Source organism: Sinocyclocheilus rhinocerous, unplaced genomic scaffold (genome assembly GCF_001515625.1).
Source record: "Sinocyclocheilus rhinocerous isolate Xijiao unplaced genomic scaffold, SAMN03320098_v1.1 scaffold1242, whole genome shotgun sequence".
NCBI lineage: Eukaryota > Metazoa > Chordata > Actinopteri > Cypriniformes > Cyprinidae > Sinocyclocheilus > Sinocyclocheilus rhinocerous.
In genome coordinates this window covers 68878-93342 of record NW_015623065.1, presented here as the reverse complement: position 1 = coordinate 93342, position 24465 = coordinate 68878, and the positions used below count along the sequence as shown (strand labels likewise).

The window sequence follows — 24465 nt, the reverse complement described above, 5'->3', positions numbered from 1 at the left end:
GGGATGCTATGGTACAGACCTGGGCGAGGGTTCGGCTGTACGGCTTTCCCCCGATCGCTCTGCTCCCGGGAGTTCTGGAGAGAATACGCCGGGACGGGGTCCGTCTACTGCTAGTGGCCCCATTCTGGCCAAGCCGAGTATGGTTCTCGGACCTGGTGTTCCTTCTTGACAGCTCTCCATGGGAGATTCCCGTCAGGAGGGACCTTCTCTCTCAAGCGGGGGCACCATAGTTCACCCCCGCCCAGAGCTGTGGAAGTTGTGGGTGTGGCCCCTGAGGGGGCACAACTCGTAGGTTCCGGTCTCTCAACCAAGGTTGTTGAGACCATCCTCCAATCCAGAGCTCCCTCAATGAGGAAACTGTACGCCTTGAAGTGGAAGCTTTTCACTTCTTGGTGCTGAGACTACCAGCTCGACCCAGTTAACTGCCCAGTTGGTACAGTGCTGGAGTTCCTGCAGGCCAGATTCTCCGCAGGGTTGACCCACTCCACCTTGAAGGTTTACGTGGTGGCCATTTCGGCCTTCCACGCCCCTCTCGGTGGTCAGTCAGTGGGCAGACACCCCCTAGTTACACGTTTCCTCCGCGGTGCGCTGAGGCTGAGGCACTCCGGTACGATCTCGTGTCCCCCCTGGGACCTAGCTGTGGTGCTAGAGGCTCTCTGTAAAGCCCCGTTCGAGCCTATAGAGGAGATATCCGATCGTCATCTCACTATTAAGACTACCTTTCTTCTGGCGATTTCTTCTCTCAAGAGAGTTGGTGATTTGCAGGCACTCTCAGTGGCCCCTTCTTACCTAGACTTTGCGCCAGGTCTGGCCAAAGCGTTTCTCTACCCGCGAGTGGGCTATGTACCTAAAGTTCCCTCCTCTGCACCACGGCCTGTCATACTTCAGGCCTTCTGTCCTCCTCACTTTCAGGATCCTGACCAGCAGAAGCTTAACTGTATGTGTCCAGTGTGAGCACAAGACGCATACGCCCACAGAGCTGCCCTGTGGAGAAGAGCGGACCAAATGCTAGTGTGCTATTGTCCCCCCAAGAGAGGTCTTCCTGCTACTAAACAGACCCTCAGCCGGTCCATTTGTGCCATTTGTATCTCTTATGAGTCCTCTGTTCTCCCCTTGCCCTTGGGGGTCAAGGCTCACTCTACCAGAAGTGTGGCAGCCTCCAAGGCCTTTCTGGCACGTGTTTCTATGCAGGACATCTGCAACGCTGCGGGTTGGTCCACGCCCCTTACGTTCGTCAGGTTCTATGGCCTTGATATCCGAGCCACTCCGGGCTCCTCTGTTCTCTCGCCCTAGCTGTGCTCTTCCACACTTGGCAGGGATTTGTAAGTCTGGCAGCGTGGGCATACTCGTTCCCATAGCATTTCGATGCAGCTCGAGTTCCTGAAGGCGAACGTCTCTAGGTTATGTAACCATGATTCCCCGAGGGAACGAGACACTGAGACGAGAGGCTCAGTGCAGCGGCTCAAAAGCGCTCGTCAATGTCAAAATGTTTGAAATAGCCAATCAAATCGAAGAAGGCAGGATTTACAGTTCACAGACGCTGAGCTGCTCGGCATTTGATTGCGAGCTGAGGTAAGCAGCTGAATAGCGAGACGATTCAGCAATATTTGTCAACTGTTTATGATAAAAAAATGTTAAACGGCAGACATTAATTTTCAGGGATATAAACTACTACTGGCATTTTCGAATTTCTTAATGCCATTTACATTATTCGTCACAAAATAAGAAAAGTGTGAATGTTTGTAAATCTATATCCAGGCTTTCTTCTGTAATTTCACGTGTCTAAGAAAATTTTTTTTTAAATCCGTAAAATATCATTCTCAAACTTACTCTAGATAGAACATTGTAAATCTGAAGGCTTAGTAACAACCATCAAGTGCCCTGATTAGGAATTATAGCTTAATAAAAAATATAATTTGCTAGCCTGTTTCACATGCATCAACACTGGCGGTCAAATGTTTAAAATAATTAAGACTTTTTATTTATTCATTTATTTTTTGAAAGAAGGCTGAATTTATTTGATCAAAAATACAGTAACAAATATTAATACTATGAAATATTACACTTAAAATAGTGGTTTTCTATTAAAAATATTATAAAATGTAGGCTAATTTATTTCTGTGATTAAAGCTGAATTTTTAGCATCATTACTCCAGTCTACAAATAAACTTAAATACATGACATACAAGTTGCAATAGAAATGACATTAAGTACATTATGTTTTATAATTAAAATATTTTAATTACATTGATGATGCTTGTCAGTACATTTAGCAGTACATTTTAACCAACAGAAATAATTATGAAATTTCATATTAAGATGTACTTAAGTCCTACTTATGAGTCAAAAACACTCAATTGCATTTAATATAAATTTAAACTATAATTAATTTTCTTTTAATTGTAAATAACATGCAATTAAATGTCTGAAATCATTAGAGTATATTGTTTTATTACGTAACAAATGCTGTTTTTTAAAAGTATGCTAAGTTTACTTAAACTTACATAATTATTATACAAATTAAATTATAAAATGAAATAATATAGAGTAGATGTAATAAAATTATATATTAGATATTACATTTGTATACTTATTTCCTACATACTTGTGTTGTGTATCAGAATGCAAACTCCTAACGCAACACAAGTATGCAGTGCATTTTATTGTTGCCCATGCAGTGCACATTAACATAAACTGTATTCTTCTACAGTCAAAATTATATTATTTTGTCTATTAGAAACTACCTGAACAAAATCTGCAAGCATGCTTCTCTCTTTAGTCTTTACAGGGTCAAATTCAGGCCAGATGTAGCAACAGACGAGGAGATCTGATCTTGTCACTTGCCTTAAAGTACATTTAAAGTATATTAAAGTACATTCAAGTTTAATCTGAGCACAAGCCTGTGCAGACGTTCACACTGCTGTGTTGACCGTACCTCACGTGAGAGGCCCGTTTCCCAGGCCTTTCTCTTTCTCACCACAGCAGAATCCTCTCTTAGATTAGTTAATGGGATTGACGCAGCACAGCATGATGGTCTAAATCCGCTCGTCCTGACCTCATTTTGGCATTCTGCCATGAAGCTGACTTGTGCGTGTAATACCTAGAAGTTCACCAGAAATGGCCTCGGGGCGAGAACGTCAGGTGATGACAAGAGTGACAAAGCAAACATCCAAACGACTAATCTTTTCTCCTCACTTCCCTTTTCAACAAGATTAACTGAGAAAGAACAAAAAATGACTGCTGTACTATAGTGTACATAAAACAAAATAATGCAAGGTAAAAGAAAAAAATTAATCTGACTACATCAAACAGACTACAGTGCATTTTATGCTGTGAAATATTAGCCATTAAGAGCATGAGATTCGAAAACATGCCATTCCTTGTGAAGTAGTACACTTAAGTATACTTTTAAAAAGAGTAAAAGAAATACAAAAGCTTTAAAAGAATATACTTAACTATGAACTTAATGTGTTTTAAGACACTTTATTGCATATTAATTGCAATTAAATTTAAATGCATTATAGTTTAAATTTATATATTTTTATATTTATTTTTGACCCACTTAAGTAGGACTTAAGAACATCTTTATATGCAATTTCATAATTACTTCTATTGTCTTTGAAATATGAAGTGTGCTGCTGAATGTACTGACAAGCATTTATGATAAACTAAAATATACATAATGTAATTTCTATTGAAAATTAAGTAGGACTTAGGTACACCTTTATATGTAATTTTATAATTACTGCTATTGTTTTTGAAATATAGATAAAGTTAATGTACTGACAAGCATCTATGATGAACTAAAATAAACTTTAAAGGGGTCATATGATGCTGCTAAAAAGAACAGTATTTTGTGTATTTGGTGTAATTAAATGTGTTTATGCGGTTTAAGGTAAAAAAAAATTATTTTCCACATACTGTACATTATTGTTTCTTCTCTATGCCCCGCTTTTCTGAAACACGTCGATTTTTACAAAGCTTATGTACCAAACACATAGCAGTCAACATCTGGTCAGTTGATCTCAGGTAAGTGAGATGAACACAGCAAAAATGACGTGTTCAAATGTGAAATGCATACGTTTTGTGGATGTACACCGTGTTCTCTCTGTCTGACCACAAAAGCACGCAGAGTACACAGCAGGGCTTCTGCTGAGGAGGAAGTCACACAAACACACGTACACGTTCACACAAATCCGAAATTTACCTTAACATATTAAGTTAGAGGAAGATGCGACTGTATTGATGCTTGAAGAATGCGCTTCCAGCAGCCATGATAAACAGTTGGCGGTTAAAGTTTTCTATGCACAATTTGATTTGACGAAAGTCACCAGGCCTATTACTATCTATATTTGGGTTGAAGTGTTCTGGAACAGTGTTGTAAATACAACTTAACCACTGATTTCTAGTCGTGTCCTCTTTTGGAAGACAAAACAAAGTAGTTTCACTTTCACAACGAAACACAGCGTCACACACCGCGGGCTAGAGTGAACGGCGGCGGGCTTGAGTGCGCAGAGGCGGTGGGCTTGAGAACGGCGCGGCCGTAGAAAGGAAAAATTGAAATCGCATCATATGACCCCTTTAATGTCATTTCTACTGAAACATTTAATCAGTCATTTAATCAAATATATTTGTAATTACACATTTGTATTGTATTGAGGAAGTTGCAATTTATAACATTTAAAATATGCTAAATTAATGAAATTTCTTTAAATGTAATTTCAAGTAGCTCACTGCAGTATAATTATTAATCAAGTGCTTTACATGTGTTTCAGATGTTAGTCAACACATCAAACGAGCGTACTTCTTTAAATCACCACAAAAGTCAAAGATTATTAATGCACGATGATTTACACGGTAAAGTAAATCTATTAATTTGACATTATTATAAAGTGCATTTTGTGTATTTAAGTGTGTTAAGAAACAGTCATGAAAGTGAACTCTCTTTATGTGCACTTAAGTGGCCTTTTATTTTAAGTGCACATTCAATACAATTAAGTGTGCTTCTTTTTTCCACAAGGTGTTATTCATTTAGCATATTATATTTTGTGCCTTCATTGCATAATAAATTGCAATGATTGATTTTAAGGACATTTTAATTTTCACGTCTAAAAATGTTGGTAGTGTCGCCATAATTTACATTCATGCAAATGAGCAGCAACGTGATTCGCCGACAACCAATGGGAGAGCAGACAGTGTCTCGCCAACACAAATCCTTCAATTATACACCTATAATAACAAAAGAAAGTTACATAATGGTGTTACAGTACCACCCTGTCCCTGGGAAGGAACTCAATCAAGATTTGGCGGCAATCTGTCATGTTGAAATGAGTGACGCTGGCAAGTTAAGTGAACTGGGAGGTTATGCAGGGCAGGTCACATATATGTGGGGTTTGTTATCTTTAGCATTAGCATTCAGCTTGATACTGACCTACAGAACATGTTGTGTGAGTTTACTTCACTTTTATGTGCATCCTGCTTGTCATTTATGACATTCAAAGCACTGGTTTTATGTACCAAACAAATAGCAGTCAACATCTGGTCAGTTGATCTCAGGTAAATGAGATGAACACAGCAAAAATGACATGTTCAAATGTGAAATGCATACGTTTTGTGGATGTACACCGTGTTCTCTCTGTCTGACCACAAAAGCACGCTGAGTACACAAGCAGGGCTTCTGCTGAGGAGGAAGTCACACAAACACACGTACACGTTCCCACATTTTGTCAACAGGCAGTTTCACCTATTTACGTAACCAGATAGCCAAGAAACATAATTTAGTACCATGAGTCTTACTAATGGAGAATCTCTACAATTCTTCCTTGTCAAGGCCGCTTGCATGCATGGCATACCGAGACATATTTTTGGGATCCTCCACATTAAGCTTGCTGACAGGGTGAATGGTTGTGAAATATATGGGAGCTGTTGGAAGCGATAAATTCACAGACCCCTGCCTCACTACAACACAGTTTGGTCCTGCTGTCATTTGCAGACGCTATCATTTGGGCCGACAAATGTGTCAGCCAAACAACTTTCATTGATAAAAAGATGAAGGGTATATTTAATGAAAGCATAAAATGGGTAATGCATAACCTTGTAAATCCACATTTAATGACAAAGACATTATGTTGAAGTTTTAACATGGAAGACAACCAACCCAGATGCAAAGCTTAACCATATAAAGCCTACTGCTTCATATTTAATAGGCAAATGCCTCTAAATTATTAATAGAATTGAAACTTTCCTTAAAAAAAACCTGTTGTACACAATCAACTACAGGCCTTCTTTTGTCTGACTGACAATTCAAACTTAATAAACAAGTAAAATGCCTTTTAGTATAACTGCCGTGATTCATGTGTCTTTTTTTCTGTGAAATCTTCACAGATTTTAGAAAGTAAATGTAAGAATGTCTTTTAGATAGTTATTAATATTTCAAGATGAACACTTACTGGACTGAAGGAACTTAATTGTCCTACACCATTTTGTGCAACTAAAGAGCTTTGATCATAAAACTAAGCATACAAAAATCTTACTTAGACATATAATTGGGAGAATTAGAGTGACAACTGACATTGATTTACAGTACAAGCTATGAGAAATTCATCTTACTTTTTGGCCATATTAATATTAGCATCTGCACCAAATTGCATATTTTGCTCTTTTTGGGCCTTTGAATAAAACTGACTTATTTTCCCTCCTCGAATATAAGCTCTATATTCTCATTATCATACTTATCACACATATGCAAAAAATTTTCTTAGATTTTTTTAAAGATTTTGTCCAAAAGTTCAAAAAACTGTTCCATTGAGAAAAAAAATACAGTAATAGTACAGTAATACAGTGCAGGTGACATCTGAGTTTGCTTCAGTTTGTTGACTTACATTTCCCACCCCTGTCCTTCACGATGTGTGACATACATTGAATAACATGTTTTTCTCAGGCCCTGACGGAAAATGCTGCATGCATATTTTGCACGCTGTAGCTGTGTGTATATACAACTGCGTGTAGGGGCCAATGTACGTGATGCAATGCATGCACAGTCTATAAGAGCTAAAGAGGACAGTTCATTGAGAAATGGATCAGTTTAAGTCAGAGGTTTCAAACAAATTGCATGCGCCTCAGTTTCTCTGATTATAACCCCATGCAGCACGTCGGTTGTTTTTCTTCTACATTTCACTGATTTCAGGCCACTGAAATGGAGCACATCTGATTGAACACTTTGTAAAACCTCAAACCTCAAAGACCATCACTGTACACACATTCCAGTTTTTTTTCTTCATTTTGTCTTGACAAGTGTCTGTTATATAGATTTATGTAAGTGTATATACATACATTTTATTTTTATTATTATTCCATTAGTTTGAAGCTATTTTTTGCCATTATTATATTGCATATTTCCTTTTTCGTGTCATTACTTACATATTTGTATAATGCTTTGGCAGAATAGCATGTGAACACAGTCATGCCAATAAAGTACTTCAAAATGATTTGAAATGAATTAAGCTTAATGTTAGAGGGGAGCTGATATTTTTTAGCTTAACTTTTAGCAAACTGCATAAATCTGTCACTGAGGAATGATGCAGTAAAATAAGATGAATAGCATTGCACTAAACACACCCTGGACTATAGCATGCATTTCAACTGAATAAAAAAAACAAAAAAACAAAATTAAATAGCATACAAAGATGCAACAAGTTGACGTTTTGTAAAGTCCAGCATGTGCAGTTCTGAAATCAAAGCACTAAAGCTTAAGTTATTTTGATATTGCTTTGTGAAATCTTGCCTGCACTGTAAAACACTGGTTAGTTAAAGCTCTATAATCAGGTGATTTATTGTAAGAGCTCATTATAGTTATAGTTCATACACTGAAGAGAAATATCGCCACCTGCCGGCTGCCTGGTGATACATAAGAAAAACTACTCTTAACATGAAAATGTCCTCATTTACTCACATTCATTACAAACACGACCTTCATGGAAGTGAATAAAGACTGGGTTTGTCAAACTACAGAATAAAAATGCATCAGATGACTTCAACATGCTGCCTAAAAATCGAATTTTCTGTACCATTAATTCATTTTTCCATAATATTTATTTTTCACACACACACACACACACGTCTGGTTTGCTATCCTTGTGGGGACTCTCCATAGGCGTAATGGTTTTTATACTGTACAGACCGTATATTCTATTGTCCTACACCAACCCTACCCCTAAACCTACCCCTCACAGGAAACTTTCTGCATTTTTAGATTTTCAAAAAACTTCATTCTGTATTATATATACGCTTTTGTACCCGTGGGGACCACAATTTAGGTCCCCACCGTGACACGAGTCCCCATGAGTCTGTGTGTAGTCAGGTTTAAGTCCCCACCAGGTTATATAAACCAGTACACACACTCTATCACACACACACACACACACACACACACACACAAAGCTTAAAACAGATGAAGTCACTCTTACAGGTGTAATTCACAATTCAAGGCATTATCAGGTGTAAACATGAGATGCATTAAATATGCAGGTCTGTATTGTCCTCCCCTGTCTGACAAAAAGGAATGATGGCTTCTGTGCACTGCCTTTTTAAATAGAGCTTTCCAATTACAGTAATAAAACAGAAATTAAAAGCAGACTATCTTTGAGTAACATCCCAGCACTGTTGGAATAGCAGCAGTATCTGTTTATGTGAAGCAGCTTAGAAATGCCAGAACAGCATCTTTAGTAGCAGCACTGACTCTCTGGATCTTAACAACATTAGTCAGTCACAATCAGATTCAGCATGTGTCAAGATGGCACATGAATTAAGACACTTCTTCTTGAAATATATACTTTCAGTCTCACTCATAGACACATTCAGTGGGAAGAGCTTTAAATAAAATGCCTCTTAAAACCCATTAGTAGACAGCTTCATCCATATTGTCATCACTGTCTGCTCCGAAATCCTCTCCGTTGTCAAAGTAAGACATGATGTAGTCTGTCTCCTGAAACACAGCACACATATTCTGCTGTTAAAAATGCTTTGCTAAGTTGCTAGGATATTACTACAAGAAGGATAATTATCCCAAAAAAAAAAAAAAAACATTTCTGCCACCCTACGGCCTCATTATTTGCTCTGAGGAACACAAAAGAAGATATTTTGCAATAAGGCTAAGACACTTTTTCCATGCAGTGAAAAGTAATAGTGATTTATACTGACAAAAAACTAAAGCAGCATACAACAAAAAATCTCCTTTTGTGTTCGAGAAAAGGAAAAGAGGGAAAGAATATATCATATACACATGACAACACCACAAAGAATGTATGTTTTCTATTAAATTCTGATTTTTTTTTTCTTACATCTTCAAGGTCCTCTTCATCATAGTCTTCATCCGCATCTGGCTCCTCCTCATTCTGTTTCTTCTTCTCTTCATCCTCCTCTTCCTCAGAATGCTGCTCTTCTTCTCTTTTCTCAAGTGTCTAAACGTCATTCCACAATATTAACATTACTAATGTGCTGCATACACATTAAACAGCGAGAAAACATTGTGTTTTCTGTGAACATATACCTCTAGTTTTTGGAGAACCTCTTCTTTACCAGCAGCTACTTTTGGTTTTCGTGTGAGTTGTGGCTTGGCACCTATGACTTAAAATGGAGCAGAAGTATTGAAAAACTCATATTATAACATGTATTAGCATTAGTATCAAGACTGTGAACCCACACACATTAGTAATGATAATAATAGAGTTTCTTTCACCTGTTTTCCGTGGTTTCCGTACTTTAATGCAAAGCTCTTTTGGCATTCGGCTCCAGTCTGGAATGAAATTGAATATTTTTTAGGGAGAACTGACTTTTAAAAGCATTTGACTATAAAGCAAGTCAGCTGTAGCACAATAACTAAAGAATGGTACTGATAGTACTCACCTGGACTCCATTCAATGCAGTTGTTCTTCGTCTCTCCATTTTGATATTTATCAGAGTAATGAGCCACATCTAAAAAAAGAAAACAATAAAGAGAGCCGCTCAAACCTGATCTTCAACGATCAATGCCTGAAGGGTCGTTGGCTTTGAATATCTAAGTGACTGCCGACAGTTCAAATGCAAATCCAGGAGACCTCGCTGGATCTTCATCTGTTGTGCTCAGAACTGGCCACTCTTTATACACCAATGTATCAATGTATACACCTCTACCAGTCTTACCTGTCTTTGTTCTGGCTGCTTTTATGTGGAACGGCAGGTTCTTGCTGGAGGCTCTCAGCTCCTGCTTAAGAGCGAGCATGTAGTCCACCTCTTCTCCTGTATGCAGAGGTACTGGCCTAAACTGCATAGGCTGAATGAAAAGTAATATGATTATTTATATTAAATAATTATTGTTTTAAAGAAAAAAAAAAGTAAGTCATAAAGGTAAATGAAAATAAAATAATTAAATAAAAAGTAATTAAAATTATTCTACATATAATAAATAAAAAATGGTTAAATTATAAAAAAATATTAAAACTACAAAAAAAAATTACTGCTGTCACGAATTCGGTCTATGAACTTCCATTCAATCACCACCAGAGGTCACCCTTCCATTACATTGACTCTCGCACTACACAAACTGTTACATGTCATCCCGGACTACATATCCCATCATCCATTGCACTAATTGCACACAGCTGTAACCAATCACACATTCACTATATAACACTCACTCAGATCCCTTTCAGGCTGCCAAGTATTGTATGCGCATATCACTAGTTGTGATAGCTACGTTACGGAGCCTACTTGAAGTTTCATAGTCCTAGCCTAGCCTAGTCTTGCCTTGTCTGTTTCCTCATCTTCTGATCTTTGCCTGTGTACTTTGGATTACCTCTCTCGTCTTGCCCTGTTCGGATACTGTTTGCCCCTGCCTTGACCTTTGCTTTGTACCTGGATTATCTCTTTAGTCTCGCCCTATTGGATTATGTTTGTCGTCGACTGACCCTCGCTTGTTTACTGGACTGCTCTTGCCTTGCCTTCTACATACCAGCTTGCCATTGCCTGATCTATGCCTGTTTATGACCACGTCTTAATAAAAGCTTTGCACATGGATCCGCACGTCTCATGTTCTGGTTACTCCGTAACAACTGCCAAACGCAAAAAAGAAGAATATTCATTTTAAAATAAAAAAGTAATTGGATAACAATTAAAGCATATTAAATTATTACTGCCAAACTCAAAAAGGACCAAAACAGCATACACCAAATATCTCTTTTTGTGAAAGAAAGAAAGAAAGAAAGGTAAATGGCATACATTGATTGTCTTAAAGAAAAACAAGCTTTTAAAATTTAAAGAATAATTAGAAATTACAAATAAAATGATAAACAAAAATAAAACAAAACAAAACAAATGTTACATGCAGCAAACCCCAAGATGTTTTTGTTTTGGACAGTTAAACCACACTTTCCAAAAAAAAAAAAAAAAGCTTTTCTCAGAATAATCAGTTTTTACAAACCAATCATAAGACATTTATAGCACAATATATGTGTAATAACAACCTATGAAGTTATATTACAATGTAAAGACACTCGCTTTGCCATTAAACACTTACAGGAAAAAGAGGAGAAGGTGTATGTGCAGAAGAGGGTAAGGAGTCCCCTCTCCCAAACCCCAGCGCGTCCACACTGAAGCTAAACTGGCTCCTGCCTCGACCTCTGCTGCCTGCCATGACCGGACCTGTACAGCCATCACGTGTCAGCGAGCATATCACTAGCCATTAGCAACAAAAACATTCACAGCCAGATCCACAAAGGCTGACTTCATTTAAAGCATTGATTTAGATTAGTCACTAAACAGCTTACCTCAAAATGTGTCTCGGGTTCAATGGATCGCATTCATGGAGTTGTCCTTACAAAACAGCCTCTTATGAGCCCAATAAACATGCGCACAGATCACCAGCCGCCTGCTGAGTGTGAGGCCATGTGTAAGGCACTGGCACTTGAACACGTGGTAGTTGTGTTTACATCCGGCACATGTGCACGTGTCTTCCGCCTCAGTTTACAGAACAGACAGAAACACTGCTCGCTACGAAGTTCCTAGTATTACACATTATTGCTACTACATTGTATTAGTATTACATTGCTACTACGAGTGTTATTAAGAGGTTATTAACAATTGTTAATAGGATTAAAAAATAAGATTGATCTTAATGATGCTGTAAACTTTTTTGGATGCAGCATATAAAATATCCCTACCTGAGACATATCACTGAAATAAGTGTTGATGAGAAATATCGAGTATATCTGTTACAGTACGAGACTCCTTTCGTGTGTTTCAAAGGCTGCGCGTCATCGGAGGGCGGGGTTTGCACCGGGGGCGTGGTCTAACTTAGTAGTCGAAATATTTATCATAACAGTCTTATTAACCGAGACATATATAGATATACGATGCTGAATATCAAATGTCAAAATATATAAATAACCGTTATCCCATTTTAAAGGGGTTGTCACACGGTACATTTTACCCAAGTGCTCAACACTGGTCAGGATGCACCAATCAGATTACAATATAAGACTATTATAAAAGTTAAAAGATTCCCTTAATCATTTTCATAGAGATTATGCGGATTTTCATAAATAAGGCAAGCACTAATCCTGAAACATTTAAGGTTCATAATAGATTTAAACGATTACAACGTCTTGAGATTTGAAGGCGCCCCCTGAAGGAGAAGAATGTGTTACATTGGAAACAGTTAAATACTGGGTGAATTCAGTAAAGTAGGACACTTGAACATGTCATTATACCATAGATACCAAGAGATTATTTTCTTTATTCTTTTTTTTTATTATTATTATTAACAATTTTTCAGCAACATATTTAACAAGCCCAAAAACATATATGAGTAAAGTTCACTCAATTCATGTGTTAAACTCAAAACAACTCTCAGAATATGTACTAAAATAAACTCTACAACATATTAAAAATGTGACTAGAACATGTTATAACAAGTAGGCTAAACAAAAAAACTAAATAAGAGGAACAATTAATATATAACTATATGGTAAAAAAAAATTTCCTGTCTACATTTTCTCTAAACACTTAAAATTAACTTTAATAGCAAGTAACAATATTTAAAAGCTTTATACTCTGCATCTACATTTTTTGAAAACTTCAACAAAAAAAAAAAAATAATAATAAAATAAAATAATTCCTTCAATTTCATGCTTCCCCTTCCATCCTTTTTGCTCTTCTATTCTAACCTTCCTTCTCTGATTTGAATTTCTTGACTGCACACTCATTTCTGTTTTCTAAAAAAGTCAGTTTTGCATGTCTGTTATACAATAATCAGAAAAAATTATTTTTTTTAACGACCATGAATAGAATTAGTGAAGGTTCAAGGTGGCCCACTTTATCTAGCACACAGAGTGGACCAGTAATATTACTAGATGTGCATTTTAATCCATGTTAATCTGAAGTAACAAATAATACAAGTACCGTCACAATAATATTTGTTTACAGTTAACAACCAAGAAAATCTTAATGTCAAAGTGTTTACTATGATAAGCAAGTCCTCCTTTGTAGCCACAATAACCAGTGTCATATTGCATTGGCCAAACTGTTTTATTGTTTAAAGAAATAGTGTCCCTTTAATTAAAGGCCATTATTATGCTCTGAAAGTGAAAACAAAGAAGGTTAAAGACCCACTTTACCTGAATTCACCCTAATGTTTGTCCAGCAGGTGGCACAATGGTGGCTTGTACTGTACTCATATGACTTGACATCAGTGAAACTGTGGCGGAGGGATCTGGCGTGACCAGCATATGCCCTTTTTTGCACACCCTTTGTTATAGCTGTGTGGGAGAAATGAAAATTTGCAGTTACACTTTATTTTAATGTGTCTTTGTTACAGTGAAATTGTACATTTAAGTACTAATATTACATTTACATTTAGTCATTTAGCAGACGCTTTTATCCAAAGCGACTTACAAATGACACACACATATATACACACACACACACACAAAGAAAAACAAGTAGATAGAATAGAAAAAATAGAAAGCTAGTGGAGTTTATTTGTTGTTGGTTTTTTTTTTATAAAAAAAGAAGATAAATATAGATAAAGTAGAATTAAAATAGAATAGAAACGTGCTAGAGTTAGAGGGTCAAATAAAGGTGGAACAGGTGTGTTTTTAGTCGTTTCTTGAAGATGACTAAGGACTCAGCTGAAAAAACTTCATCATATTAATAAGCTACATGTACTTACTATAGGTGCATCTCAATAAATTAGAATGTCGTGGAAAAGTTCATTTATTTCAGTAATTCAACTCAAATTGTGAAACTCGTGTATTAAATAAATTCAGTGCACACAGACTGAAATGAACATACTTTCCAGAAGGCTAAAAATGTTTTTTTTATTGGTCTTAATAAGTATTCTAATTTGTTGAGATAGTTAATTGGTGGGTTTTTGTTAAATGTGAGCCAAAATCATCACAATTAAAAGAACCAAAGACTTAAACTACTTCAGTCTGTGTGCATTGAATTTATTTAATACACGAGTTTCACAATTTGAGTTGAATTACTGAAATAAATGAACTTTTCCACGACATTCTAATTTATTGAGATGCACCTGTATATGGTTAGGGTTAAAATTAGGTTTTGTCTTAGGGTAACTTGCATGTAATTATGCATAATTTATTGTTATTATAATAGTAAGTAAATGTAACGTGTGACAAGGACACCTTAAAATAAAGCGTTACCAAATTGGCGTCTAGCTGAAATAAAGAAAGGTGAAGGTTTTTATATCAATTAAAAAAATAAAAATAAAATAAAAAAAGTGTTTTTAATGTTTACTTTATTTGAAATAGCTTATTAATTTATTTCAAATTTGTTTATTTAATTTTAGTTAACTAGTAACCCTCATACACAAATTTTCAGTAAAAACTCGTAATCATGTCACCCCACCAGATTTTTATTATTCCGGAAATGTGATCATAAGGAGGTCATAAAAAGCCCGAAAAGCAGTTTCTCATTGTTGGCCGTATGTTTCCATGGCAACACATCCTGTGCAGTAAGGTAACCTGTGTCCCTCTGGTGAGGGTGCAGCAGACCATTGTCAGTCACATTAACCCCTGGTTAAACACAGCCAACATACAGCGTTTTGACGCAAACACATTTCACAGCAGTGCAGTGCGTGCAGGTCAAACAGGCTTTGACAGCAGTCCACGGGTCTCACTGAAGAACAGTGAGAAAGAGGATAGAGTAAAACAAAGGAGTTAGTATGATTCATCATCCGTTACTAACTTTAGGTTCATAAAGCCACGCCTCCATCCACGACTGATTGACAGCTGACATTCTGTCTCTGGATAAAAGCTGTGCAAATAAAGGATCAGCTTCATTTACCATCAGTACCTCTCTAGAGACTATTACAGAAGCTCTTCAGCCAGAGGAATATCATTCAGTGAATTTAATTCCCATTTCTCTTTCTTCAGGATGAGGCACATTAGATTACATTATACTGGGGCTGCATTCTTCTTCTTGCTGTTCTCTGCAACAGGTAAGTTATGACTTTTGCATTTAATCAAACATCCTGAGGATTTCACTATAGAAATAACAAACTGAGTTCATATGAACAAACTGTTTTGATAACTCATGCTCTATTTGTTTGTTATTTCATTCAGTAACTCATAATCGTGTAGTTAGAAATGCATAGTTTATTAATTGAAACATTCACATCTGTTCTTTTTTGTAAATGATAAAGTAGGCTATATGCTTTATTACTTATACTATGAAAAAACTGTGTTTGTAGCAGGTCGTACTTGGACAAATAAATTAATCAAGAACTCAAATCAAGAAAAAAGTAAGAGAAATGTGCTAAAATGGCAACACTTTACAATAGGGGGCCATTTGTTAACATTAGTTAACTACAGTAGTTAACATAAACTAACAATAAAAAAACTTCTAAAGCATTTATTAATCTTAATGTTGATTCCAACATTTATGATCCATTATCAATTAATGTTAGTTAATAGTCCTGAGCTAACTATGAACAGTCAATTTTTATTGACTAACGTTAACAAAGATGAATAAATACTGTAACAAATGTATTTTGTAACAAATTCACTGTAACAAATAAATTGTTAATGTTAACGCATTAAATATAGTTAATCAATGGAACCTTAAAGTGTTTTGTGTGCTAGCAAAGTTGGAAAATCAATAATGTTTGTATCATAAAATAACATAAGAGTAAAACAGCTTTCAGTTTTTGTAAGAAAAAAATATATTATATAACATTATATGCTATTTGCATTTACAAAACATCTGATATCAATACATTTGAGATACATTTATAAATCAATAAATACATCAAATTCAGCATTATACTGTAGGTACTAGTTTTGTCTCAAATTTGAAACTAGTGTCAGTAGTCTTGAATAGTTAAAAATACACTTATTTTGATTAAAACAAATTGAATTTAGATGTCAAAGGTCATGATCTGACATTGACATGAGCTGAATTATGGGAAATATCCTAAAAAATGGGTCCCTGTAATGTAGGGAATGCCAGGACACACACACACACACACACACATGGCAATGAATAATCATTTAACGTTTCTAGGTGCTGAGCCCTACAGTCTTTTAAAAATTCTGGAGGGCCTCCAGGCAGAGCCACAGAACTACCCTTCACCCCTGTACTCATTCTCCCTCTGCATGGAGATCAACAACCGCGTCTTCAGCGACGCTCTCCTCAACTCTACCTCACAGCAGTACAAGCGCATGTATGCTGAGGTTGCTGGAGTTGTAAGTGTTTCCCGTGATTTATGAATGAATAAATGTCAGTGCCAGTTTTATTGACTTGAGCAGCCATTTTATACATAATACCAGCAACAACATATTCAGTACATGTAAGTTGTTGACCCTAAGAGAGATCCTGTGAACATGATCTTGTTTCATTTTTGCAGCTGGACATCGCCTTTAACTGCTCTGACTGTGACACAAGAGAAACCTATAGAGGAGTGACAAACATACAGTTCAGGTAAATCTCATCTCATTCTTTTGCTAAAGGTGTATTAGTCCCAAATGACTGTGGAAAATAAATGAGTAACAATAAATTGTGATATAATGTTAAGATAATATAATGTTAAAGTTCACTTTCATGACTGTTTCTTAACACACTTAAGTAGACTTTTTGTTTTTAAAAAGTACACTTTGTAATACAAATTAAAATTTTACTTTAAAGAACATTTAAAAATCATTATGTTTTAATAGTCTTTTGGTGCACTTGTTGACTAACATACTAAAGCACATGTAAAGTACTTGATTAAAATTTAAACTATAGTGTGTTGTTTGATATAAAATTTAAGTGAATATATTTTATATATATAGCTACTAAATTGTAGCGTCATCTTTACAAATGTGTAATTATTACAAATATATTTTTAAATACATGACCTACAGGTTTTTAATAGAAATTATTTTAAAGTATCACCATAGTTTAGTTTACTATAAAGCCTTGTCATAATTCAGCAATACACTTTAATCTTTATCTCAAAGGCATCAGAAATAATTTTATATAAAGATATACTTAAGCCCTACATAAGTTGGTCAAAAAAGCTCTCTAAACGGTTTTTGATATAAATATAAACTATAACACATTTTCATTTAAGTGTCAGGAAACATTAAAAATTCACTCCAAAAATATATTCTTTTAAACTAGATTATTTCTGACCCGCTGAGTGTCATTAAACAGCTTGAAAGATCAAAGACAATTTTTAATATAACTCTGACTGGATTCGTCTGACAGAAGAAAATCATATCCACCTAGGATGCCTCGGGAGTGAGTAAAACGCAGCCTAATTTTCATTTTTGGTTGAACTAACCCTTTAAGTGTAATTAAGTGTTACTGCATTAAATATTGCAATCAATCAAAATTTTGTTTCTCATTTGATTACAGTAACGGGTCTGTGATCGCAAATTGTACCCTCCAGTTCCAGACCATTTTTATCAACCATGTTGTGATCAAGCATTTGTTCCTGAGGGCCATAGATAATAACACTCAAGTGAACGGTCTTGCAGTCAACAGACAGTACACAGCTGGTGAGTATTCATCATCAGACCCATGCAGAATGTATGAATTTGCTCCCATTAGATTCATCGATGTAAATTTTAATTATTTTGGCCACACCAACATTCAACAAACACAGGTACAACATGGGGAATTTCATTAGTCCAACACGTTTATGTTTATATCTTGTAAGTCTGTTTCATGGTGTTTGAAAACCTAATTTTCTAACATAAATGAATTCTAAAATGTATATATTTTTCATGCAGAAACAGTCACACCTGCCTGGCTTTTTCCAAAGTCAACAAGTTTTGCAGAATCTAGTGCTGAGGGTCTTCCTGGGTGGGCCATTGCATTGCTAGTGCTGGCATGCATCATCATACTGCTTCTCTTCATCATCTTACTACTGGTAAATACTTTACATTTACAATTTACTAACTCACAAAGTAACAGGACAAATGGTCAACACTACAATGCTGTGATATTCTCTAATCTCATTTCCATCTCTCCAGATATGTTTTTGGTGCTGTAGGAGAAAAGAAAAAAAGGAAGAAACACAAACCGTTGCTCCGTATGAGAGAACGTCTTTCAAAGAACATCTTGCCAATCCCACATATATGTCACACACACCTGAGAGGAGCCCCAACTACCGGAGCTTGGTAAGAACAACTTCATTTCATATGACTGTGATATAAATTGAACTAAGTCAGCATGAGACATTGTGATTTAGATGAGCAAACATAAATTAATGGACCCTGTTCACAGACTTTGATGATGCGTTTTCATAGTAATTAACATTGTAAACCTAGCAATGCTTTTTATATGTTCATTTTTGTTAATGTAATGTACATTTATAACATTATACTTTTTTGTTATATTACCTTGGCATTACAATTCAGAAAAATATTTAAAGAAGTTCACTAAAAAAAATGAAAATTAGCTGAAACTGTAATCATCCTCAGAATAATCCACAAGTAATCCACACCACTCCAGTCCATCAATTATCATCTAGTGAAGTGAAAAACTGCATGTTTATAAGAAACAAATCCATCATTAAGATGTTTTTATCTTCAAACTGTTTCTGAAATATGAGTCCTCTATCCATAATACTGCTTTCTCAAGTGAAATAGTTATTTAATCTAAATCAGGAGAGAAATATGCACAGATCAAGCACCGTTTACAAGCGAAAACAGTTCAAAACAAACATGTGGGTGGATATAGATGTGAGAGGACAACAGAGGATGGACTTTTTCACTAGAAGAATCTTTATAGATTTTGGCCAGAAGTTAAAGTTAAAAACATCTTAATGATGGATTTGTTTCTTAAAAACATGCAACTTTTCACTTACAAGATGTTAACTGATGGACTGGAGTGGTGAGGATTACTTGTGGATTATTGTGATGTTTTCATCAGCTGTTTGGACTCTCATTCTGACGGCACCCATTCACTGCAGAGGATCAATTGGCGAGCAAGTGATGTAACCTCATTTCTAACCTCATCTCCATCTTGGATGGCCTTGGGGTAAGTATATTATAAGCAAAATTTTCATTTTTAGAGGAACTACTCCTTTAAGGCTAGCTGTGTGAGTGTTTCTAATACAATGGCTGAGGGAGCGGTGCCAAATCTTTCTCTTTTCTGACCACCTTAATCATTATCTTGATTTTTCTTTTGCTATTGGAGTAAATCCCAGAAATGTGAAAAGTGTCCATTTTTGTCTACAATTTGTGCAGTTTGAAATCTTGGAACTGTCGCAAATGTTTTGAGCAATCAGATTATCAGAATATTTGTGTTTATTACTCATGTGAAGTGTATATTTTATGCTTAGATTGGAACAATCCTCCAGTGAAAAATAAACGTACTTAAATGTATTTGAAAAAAGTGCTCACTAACACAGATTTAGACAGATTTGTGAACAATATTTGAGAGAAATAGGCCTTTTGTGTACATAGAAAAAGTCTTAGATCTTTGAGTTCAGCTCATGACAAATGGGGGCAAAAACAAAAGTGTTGCGTTTATAATATTGTTCAGTGTAATTTTGTGCTTAAGAGTGCTGAAGTAATGCTGAAGTCCAATTAAAGACATACATAGTATATTTGATTGTGCTAAAGTGGAACTATTGCAAGTATACTTAAGGTACACTTTAAATATCTTGCATTTAAAGACCGATATTATTCAAAGATCATACAATCCTCATCACAAGTGACATTAAAACACATTTTAGACTTAATATTAAGAAATGTGTGTTGTGCACATGTAGTACTCCAATTAAAGTTTAATTATAGTTTTTATATCAGTAAGTCTTGAGTTATCTGTCAGTAAATATGTTAATAGATTTGAACTATACTTAGTATGAAATAAGTGTATTTGAAATATATAACTTTAGGGTATACAATAACTTAAGTGTTGAAATCTTATTTATCCATTATTCATATAATTACATAAGATGTTTGTCTAATGATTCTGTTATTACAGCTGACAGACATGATCTCTAATAAATCGTTTCTTCTACAGGGAGAACCAGAAGCACAACATGGCAACCGATCCGGGATGTACACGATGAATCCTCAGAGATGAAAACCACAACACTGCTATAAGAGAGGTATAGAAATCCTTTATCAATTAATACTTCTACAGATAACCATTATAGGCGTCCATACTTATATGTTTATTATATGGGCATCTATATACATAATTCCTGCATTTATCAACAAAATAAGAATTATAATGTAATTACTTTCTCAAGCTGGCCTCAGAAACTAAAGGATAGGTTTGGTCTAACAGGTTTGTCTATGACGGAGGCTTACAGGTAAAAGTGTAGTTGCAGGCGGAGCAGATCTATTCAACATGAACAAAGAAACACCAGCAACACAATGCAGATTAAATTCATAAACTGGGTTAGTTAACATGAGGTGAAGCCCTTCATTCAATGAACTGTTTACCATCGTGACCACAATGCTTGCTCAATATAGCAACACAAAGATGGGATTTAATGCTAGTAAATACATTTCATAAAGCTACCATTGAATTAGGATTAAACACAATACGTTCAGTTCTTTTACACACGATTAATGCGCTGTCAAATATAAACGGTGATGATTTATAGCTATCGCTGGGAAAGGCTTTATGCTGGTCATTACAGATCGCTTTAAACTCTGTTTAACTATTTTAATGCAGTGATGAGTGGAAGAATTTTTTTTAGTTGTTTGAGATTATTTAGCTTTAATTAAAAAGTCCTACTGATTCTGAAACAATTATGATTTCTAACATTATATGCGTGCCAGCTATTTGAACAATAAATCCATCCATCAATGTATTCTCCGAATTGGTGATCAGTAAATGAATGAATAAAACTGAATGAGTCAGATTTATATACCCTGGTGCATTTAAAGTTCAGGGAGCGGTTTAATCTATTAAAACTCACCCTTCACATGTCATTTACTGTGCAATATTTCACATATAGTTGACAATACAAAACTTTCTCTGACATGATTAATCATCTTGTTAACATGAAACACTGAAAACTGTGAAACTGACGTCACAAACAACTTTCAGGAAAAGTGACACTGCACTTGTCGATATCTGTCTGGTAGAATGTATACTAATGTAAATAATATGGTCTTTGTTTCAGAGGCATGGAGTAACGGATGCTATGAAGGTCAGGATGGTAAAGTGGTTTCTCTCATAGAAGATGCTGGTTTCTTCAGCAAGTTTCTAAAAATGTGGACTTGTCATCATTACCATGTGTAATCTAAGTATTATACTCAACTGGATAGACAATTATTTATTTCTGTACTATTTATGAAGCACAGATATGGGCATTTGGGTCTGTGAACTTTTGCATCTCTGACTCTATTTCAGTGTAACATAGGTACGACCGGGGCTAGTTGTCACACTTTATACTCCACTAAATATTGACCAGGTTAGGTTTATTCTTAAGAAAGCCTTTGAACATTTGCACTGTTTCACAAATATTTCATTTAAAGTGTGCTTTATGATATTCAGTGGATGTGACTGTGAAATTTCAGACAGTAAAACAATTATAAAACAGAATCATTTATAAAACAGCAACAAAGATCAAACAGTCAATACACATCAAATATCAAAACAATGTTTTGGCCAACATTACATGCTTCCCTGTGTGACATCTTGCCCCGGTCTCTTTTACAGTATATCTTAGGCTACAGAAGAAGAGTAGGTCTCTTAAATTTAAAGATTTTATTTTTGATACTGTATCGGTTTGGTATCTCCAGATTACAAGTCTATCAATTCATAAATGTCTTTTGATTTGTAATTTGCATTCGTGTTATTTGTATGGTCATTTACACACTTTCTGTGGGTAGAGCTGTTGTATTCTATGCACAATACTTCAGCAAAACAATATCTTACCAGGTACATTATAAATAAATAAACTGTATGCAATGTATGCAACTGTATGTATGTTTTATTTATTTGTATGTTTATTTATTTTTTGAAATATTTATGTTTGATGAATGGCTATCCTCTTCTCAATTTGGTCATTTCATCTGAATATCAACATTTATGGGATTTAGTCAGTCAAAACAGATTAATTGATCTAAGTTTGTGTCTTTGGAAAATTGTGATTTGTGATGTTGAATATCAATAATTTTTGTGTCTGTTTAATAACGAGGGATTCATGGACACTGATGTTTTGGAGTGCTTTATGGAGTAAAACTTAACAGTTTTATTTTGAAGTGAAAAGATGAACTGAAGTACTTATTCCATGAATCACTCAATAATAAGCATAAAGTACTTACAAATCATTAATAAAGTAATTAGTTTATAGTTTATTAGTTTATACTGAAGTCTCTACATTGTTAATAGGCTGTATATAAATAGTGAGTTTTTCATTCAATGTCACTGTAATTAACACAATTATTATTGTTTAATTAGGTCTTAGTAAAGGCATTGTTAATTGGCAGGAGTGTATATTTTAACTTTAGATTGGGTCACAGAAAATGCGAAAATGTCATTAAGTGCTTTAACCTTTATGGAACAACACACACACACACACACACATAGAAAATAGCATGTCTTGTCTGATATTCAAAAATACCCAAAACGCATGTTTAACAGTCTTCTGTCAGTCAAGAAGTTGACCGAGGAAAGCCAGAGAAGAGCAGACTTGATAGATGTCGAGATCATATATTATATGTTCAGTCACATGATCATTAAAAAAACAGGTACCACTTTATAAGTATACACTACTAAAGTACTTACAAATGATTTGCAAAATGTTAGTTTATAGTTCATTCATAGTTTACACTATTAACTGTAGTTAAGACATTAATAGCCTCTAAACAAGTAGTGAGTTTTTCATTCAATGTCACTGTAATTAACACAATTATTATTGTTTAATTAGGTCTTAGTAAAGGCATTGTTAATTGGCAGGAGTGTATATTTTAACTTTAGATTGGGTCACAGAAAATGCGAAAATGTCATTAAGTGCTTTAACCTTTATGGAACAACACACACACACACACATAGAAAATAGCATGTCTTGTCTGATATTCAAAAATACCCAAAACGGGTGTTTAACAGTCTTCTGTCAGTCAAGAAGTTGACCGAGGAAAGCCAGAGAAGAGCAGAGGCAGGAGACGAAGTGATGATCGTAAAAAATAACAGTTTATTGAACAATCTTAGTTGCGTATGTCTCAATGTTTAAAGTGCGTCTAATGAACACAAATTCAGCAAGTAATCATATATCAAACTGATGGTAAAAAGTAACAGAGTTTATTGAACAATCTTAGTTGCGTATGTCTCAATGTTTAAAGTGCGTCTAATGAACACAAATTCAGCAAGTAATGATATATCAAACTGATTCACAACAACATCCCATAAACCTTGGGTTTCCATAAATATTCCCTCTTATCTATCTCTTATTCATACAGACAAAACAGTTCATGAAACCCCACAAGCATGAGATTGAACAACAATGGAAATGCATAAGCAAGAAAAATAATAGAAAATATAAGCATAATAAAACAATAAGTGAATAAATGATAAAATACTTAAAATGATATAATGATAAATGATAAAAATAATCAAATAATAAATCATGTGAATGACTAATGATTATAAAATGATTATGTGAATAAATGATTATAAATGAATTTAAAAAAAAAAAAACATAAAAATGTTGATGTGAGGATCTAAGGATTCTTCACTATTAAGCAACTAGTTAATAGTGAGAATTGGTGCTAAAGTGTTACCAAAGTAAACGCATGTTGTTCTTAAGGGTGGCATCTTTCTCCATCTTACCCTTTAGTTTTATTTTGATTGTGCTTAACTAGGTTACATACACCAAAGTTCATGAAATGTGAGGTATCTGAGAATTAGAAAGTTACAGAATTAATATTCAATTCAGTCCCACTTAACTAAATATTTCAGCAGGTTACTCCAAAGGCACTATGTCTTTATTTAGTGCAATTTTAGATGAAGAGTCTG

The 24465-nt window shown here is 35.1% G+C and overlaps 2 protein-coding genes across 3 annotated transcripts; one reads left to right on the top strand and one right to left on the bottom strand.

Moving 5' to 3' along the window:
• Positions 1–8381: 8381 nt before the first annotated feature.
• On the bottom strand, positions 8382–11958 carry LOC107724664 (DNA-directed RNA polymerase III subunit RPC7-like). Of its 2 annotated transcripts, none has more exons than XM_016537320.1 (8): positions 11802–11958; positions 11552–11676; positions 10180–10309; positions 9904–9972; positions 9737–9793; positions 9548–9624; positions 9339–9458; positions 8382–8983 (listed from the first exon to the last, which is right to left on the bottom strand). In XM_016537320.1, exons 2-8 carry the CDS (start codon positions 11666–11668, stop codon positions 8897–8899), a joined length of 657 nt encoding a protein of 218 aa, XP_016392806.1. In that variant the 5' UTR covers positions 11669–11676; positions 11802–11958; the 3' UTR covers positions 8382–8896. The 2 variants fall into 2 exon arrangements, with proteins under 2 accessions (XP_016392806.1, XP_016400058.1); XM_016544572.1 differs by having other exon boundaries at positions 9548–9618.
• Positions 11959–14979: 3021 nt separating this feature from the next.
• On the top strand, positions 14980–21873 carry LOC107756116 (mucin-1-like). Its single transcript, XM_016508197.1, has 9 exons — positions 14980–15198; positions 15346–15493; positions 16558–16739; positions 16901–16974; positions 17893–18035; positions 18270–18409; positions 18513–18659; positions 20512–20599; positions 21629–21873. The coding sequence occupies exons 1-8, from the start codon at positions 14980–14982 to the stop codon at positions 20572–20574; spliced, it is 1116 nt and encodes a 371-aa protein (XP_016363683.1). The 3' UTR covers positions 20575–20599; positions 21629–21873.
• Positions 21874–24465: the final 2592 nt, after the last annotated feature.